This window comes from Haliaeetus albicilla, chromosome 30, assembly GCF_947461875.1.
Source record: "Haliaeetus albicilla chromosome 30, bHalAlb1.1, whole genome shotgun sequence".
In the NCBI taxonomy this organism is placed as follows: domain Eukaryota; kingdom Metazoa; phylum Chordata; class Aves; order Accipitriformes; family Accipitridae; genus Haliaeetus; species Haliaeetus albicilla.
This window is the reverse complement of record NC_091512.1, coordinates 1,967,435-1,972,394: the sequence shown is the minus strand read 5'-3', so window position 1 is coordinate 1,972,394 and position 4,960 is coordinate 1,967,435. Positions and strand designations below refer to the sequence as shown.

At 52.6% G+C, this 4,960-nt stretch overlaps 1 protein-coding gene across 1 annotated transcript; it reads right to left on the bottom strand.

The window, feature by feature from the left end:
- Nucleotides 1-3,460: 3,460 nt before the first annotated feature.
- LOC138682961 (olfactory receptor 14C36-like) lies at nt 3,461-4,673 on the bottom strand. The gene has a single exon (XM_069774490.1). The coding sequence runs from the start codon at nt 4,671-4,673 to the stop codon at nt 3,750-3,752; it is 924 nt and encodes a 307-aa protein (XP_069630591.1). The 3' UTR covers nt 3,461-3,749.
- Nucleotides 4,674-4,960: the final 287 nt, after the last annotated feature.

Here is a 4,960-nt window from a genome sequence, read left to right as displayed (position 1 = left end):
GCCATTAGTGACAAAGCCTCCCCAGGGACTCGTTAGAGCAGATACTTGGAGGCTGTGATTGCAGGTAGGCAAAAGCACTGTGAAGGTGGCTACAATGCTGAGAAAATATTTGGTTTGTTTTATGAAGCAGAAAGGCCAAGCCCTGATCTCCAGGCCTTGGGAAGACAGATTCTGTCCCTCACAGGTGAGTCAGGGCTCTTCCTGGGGGCAGCGGGATGTGAGGGTGAGCAATGCCAAGTGTAGGAAAACTGTACAGTGCATCCTGGTTTCCCCAAGCAGGGGTGAGGAAGAAGCTAAGTCCAGAGCCTCAAAACAAGTTTTGCCTGGTAGGCCTCAGTGGCAGAAGCTACTGTCAAATCCAGGATGACAAATCCCTTGGACCTGTTTGCCCTTTCAGCCTTCCCAGAGCACACGGTCATCCCTACTACAGGCTGTCATAACCTGTCCCATGCCTTGCCTCCTTCCCTTCAGGCTGTTGGTGTCCATCTTGCTTTCCCACCTAGCTCTCACCCCAGCATTTCTGTTCTTCAGGGATGTCTCTCCAGCCTGGCTGGATTTTCCTTGAAACACAAGGCCATGGGCTGATCTGGGCTCTCTCTGGGTGACCTCTTGCACCACAAGGCTACCCTTTGAGTGACATTTCTTTCTCAACACATCCAGTCTGAACCTTCCAAGCTGCACTTTGCGCAGGTTTCCTTCTCTTCCCACTACCAAGAAAAGCTCCATCATCTCTGAAGCCACCCTTCAAGCAGCTGCACTCTACTACTACAGTGCCCTGAGCCTCCACTTCACCAGGCTAAAGAAGCCCAAGTCCCTCAGCCTCTCCAAAGAGGCCCCATCCTGGCAGATGTCCTCTGGGACAGCTCCAGTTCTTCCCCACTCCTCCAGACCGGGGAGCCCCACACCCAGACAAACTAGTCCAGATGTGGCCACACCAGTGCCGAGGCCAGAGGTATGAGAACACCCTTGCCTGGGTGGCCACGCCTCTGCTAATACAGCCCTGTATGTGGTTGGCCTTATTCACTGTTTGTAGTGTTTGCTCTATCAAAAGGCATTTTAAATGATACTGCACCGAGGCTGCGTGCCTTTCTTACTGGGGACATAAGAAACCAGAACCTCTGGGTACAGAACAAGCACCAAGTCATGTGCCTGCTGCTGGCTATCAGATTCTCAGGCAGAAGTGATGTCATAGTCGACATGCCGCCATGTGTCTGCTGATGGCCAATGACCCCAAGAGATTGGAGATTCCAATGACCTCACACTCACCTTCATGGCCATGTGCCTCCTACTGGCCTATGAGCTTCTCAGACATAACTGGTGTCGGAGTGATAGCCCAACCCATCAGCCTTCTTGTGGCATGGCAACTGACCAGACAGAAGTAACCTCACCGTGATCTTCCAAGCCACGTGCCTGCTGCTGCCCAGCCATGTACTCAGGCAGAAGAGGTGTGAGAACCCATATCTGAGCCCTCGCCCTGGACGGGCCTACCAGGTACTTAGGGAAAGGGATTCTCACAATCAACACACTTTTGCTGGCTTGTCAGAGACACTGGCGGATGTGAGCGTAAAAGCACATACCCCAGCCATGAGTCAAGGGCTGACCTATCAGCTCCTTCAGAAAGAAGTGACCTCACAGTCCCTTTCCCAGCCATGTTCCTTCTGCTGGCCTATCAACTCCAAGGACAGAAGGGACCTCCCAGCCACCTTCCCAGCCTTGTGCCTCCTGCTGTCCCATGAGATCCTGAGGCACAGCTGACCTCACCATAGCATTCCCACCCATCTCCTCCTTGTGGCCTATGAGGTTATCAGACACAGGTGTCCCGATCCAATATCGGGGAGGGTTCTTAAATGATCCCAAGAGCGAGATTAAGACACAAACGAGGTCAGATGCTGTACAACCTTCCAAGATTTATTTCCTATAACAGCTGATAACTGCGATAGGACAGAGGGAAGAAGAAAGGACAAAGAGGCAGACCTAAGCAAGAAAACAGAAGAGAGATAGCAAGACTAGTTACCACCACCACGAAGCCAGCAATGAGTCGGTCCAGATGCAGGTGATGGAGGGTCGGGTTCTTCTTCTGCTGCCAGCCAGGTGTCTTTCTCTCAGGTTCAGGTGTTACAGTCCTTCAGATGTCTTTCAGGTGCTGGTCTTCAGCTCTCCCTGCTTTTCTGCTTTTTGAGGGGGGACTACGCAGTTCTTTTATTGTCCCGGTCCCCACGATTTCTCTGAAAAGTCCACCCATTTCCACAGAACTCATTATCCTATGTGCCGCCCCGAGTCCTCCATGGGCGCATGCCCAGGTGCTCATGGTGGTTTCTTCACCTTGCTCGTGGGCAAGCACAGCTCGGTAGGTGCGGATATGGCGGTTTCTTCAGGGACTTCTTGTGCGTACTCCCCCACAACAACCGGATGTTGAGGCAGCAGCAGTGTCGAGACAACCAGCCAACACAGTCTCTCACACCCTACTGCAGACTTGTCCCATACGGGGCTTTGCAGATAGCTCTGCTCCAGGGTCTTCAGAAGGAGAGAGGCTGTACAGGGCTGTCCGTTCCCCCAAACCAGCCCTTGGACCAGCAGGAAGGTGGAGATGGCCTCACAGCAAAAATCACCTGTCAAGTTGGGGTGACCAGCAAGTGCTGGACATGGCCAATGAGAGACACTGGGAGTGACAAAGACCCTGAGCAACCTTCTGTGTCTGTCCATACCACCAAGGCCACAGACCAGCCTCCTCTCTCCTGCACCTGCATGTCTTCCATGCTTTCCACAAGCCCTACCTCTGCACCACAAACCCCCGGTGTGAGTTCTTGCCCTGCATGGTCACACACTACAAGCTATACACTGATATTTTTCTCACCTAGGAACTTTCCAGCCCAGCACAGCTCCCCCTAAACTCTTCCCACTGCCCCTGACCTCCCTACACCTCCCCTGCCCTCTCCCCAGCACAGCTCAATCTGTCATGGCCCCACAGCAGTGCCCACCACAGGGTGCGACAGAGCTCTGGGCACTCACCCCACAGCCCCAGACCCTCTGAAGCGCACAACAGCTCCTCTAGAGTGGAGAGGGGTAAGTCCCAGGAGTGGGGGGCATCCATGGCACAAGGCCTGAGGAGATCCCCTTGTATGATGGAAATGCTGCTATGGAGGCCAGCCCTATCACACAAGTGCCCACTGCCTGTACTTGCCTGCGGCCACAGGCCTGCCAAACAGCAGGACTGTAACCATGCTTGAAGAGCACTCAGGCCTTCCACCAACCAAAGGGTTCAGAAGGAAAGCATGGAAGTGGGAAGAGAGCAGCTCAGGAAAGACCAAGCACTGGTGCTCCCTGGCAGAGCTGCTGTGGCGGGACTCTTTTCTTCTTCCCCTCTGCACACAGGTACTGCTCCCTGCAGCTGCAGAGAAGGTCTTGGAGGAAGGATCTCAGAAAAACAAATCACTGCAGGGCCCTTTATTTTGGTTAAATACACAGAGGGTATGGCTCCTCATTTGCACAGCCTTCAGGTCACAGAAAATCTGGATAGACTGTGAATTAGAAACCAGAGGAATAAAGACATTTCTTTGTGGAAAGCATTCCGATTAGGAAAACAAAGTAAAACAAAGCAAAAAAAAAACCAACAAAAAACCCAAAAAAACCCCAAACAAAACAAATAACGAAGCCATGAAACCAAAAATCAGAAAAGATACACTAGAAGAGGCTGACCCTGTAATGAGATATGAGTCCTATGCAAAAGATAAAAGGAACTATATTCCTTCTCAAAAGCATCCAGTGATTAGTTTTCTCAGGGCATCCTTGATCTCATGGTTTCTCATGCTGTAGATGAGGGGGTTCACGGCTGGAGGCACCACTGAATACAGAACTGCCACCAGCAGGTCCAGGGACGGGGAGGAGATGGAGGGGGGCTTCAGGTAGGCAAACATGCCAGTGCTTACAAACAAGGAGACCACGATGAGGTGAGGGAGGCAGGTGGAAAAGGCTTTGTGCCGTCCCTGCTTGGATGGGATCCTTAGCACAGCCCTGAAGATCTGCCCATAGGACAGCACAATGGAAACAAAACATCCAACAGCTACACAGACAACAACTACAAGTACCCCAACATCCCTGAGGTAGGCATCCGAGCAGGTGAGCTTGAGGATCTGGGGGATTTCACAGAAGAACTGGTCCACGGCATTGCCTTGGCAGAATGGTAGTGAAAATGTACTGGCAGTGTGCAGCACAGCATAGAGAAACCCACTGCCCCAGGCAGCTGCTGCCATGTGGACACAAGCTCTGCTGCCCAGGAGGGTCCCGTAGTGCAGGGGTTTGCAGATGGCAACGTAGCGGTCGTAGGCCATGACAGTGAGAAGAAAATACTCTGCTGACATCAAAAAGAGAAACAGAAAGAGCTGGGCAGCACATCCTGGGTAGGAGATGGCCCTGGTGTCCCAGAGGGAGTTGGCCATGGCTTTGGGGACAGTGGTGGAGATGGAGCCAAGGTCAAGGAGGGAGAGATTGAGGAGGAAGAAGTACATGGGTGTGTGGAGGCGGTGGTCACAGGCTATGGTGGTGATGATGAGGCTGTTGGCCAGGAGGGCAGCCAGGTAGATGCCCAGGAAGAGCCAGAAGTGCAAGAGCTGCAGCTCCCGCATGTCTGCAAATGCCAGGAGGAGGAACTGGGTGATGGAGCTGCTGTTGGACATCTGCTGCCTCTGGGTGTGGAGCACTGAACAGGGAGTTAAGGGCAGTGACAAGTTAGGGCCTTATTCTTTGAGCAATATCAAAGCCGTATCTCATACTACACGTTCACAGCACCTTTACTATTGCAATGATATTTTCATTCAGCTCCATTGCTGGAGCTCTGGTTGGTGCTGGCTGAGTGTGCCCTGAGGATCAGGACCTCTGACTACTGGCTGCCAAGGAATTAGCCCTGCTCTGCAGCAGTGGCTTTCTGGGAATGGTGTCAGTCAGTCCTGGTGTCTGAACTGCT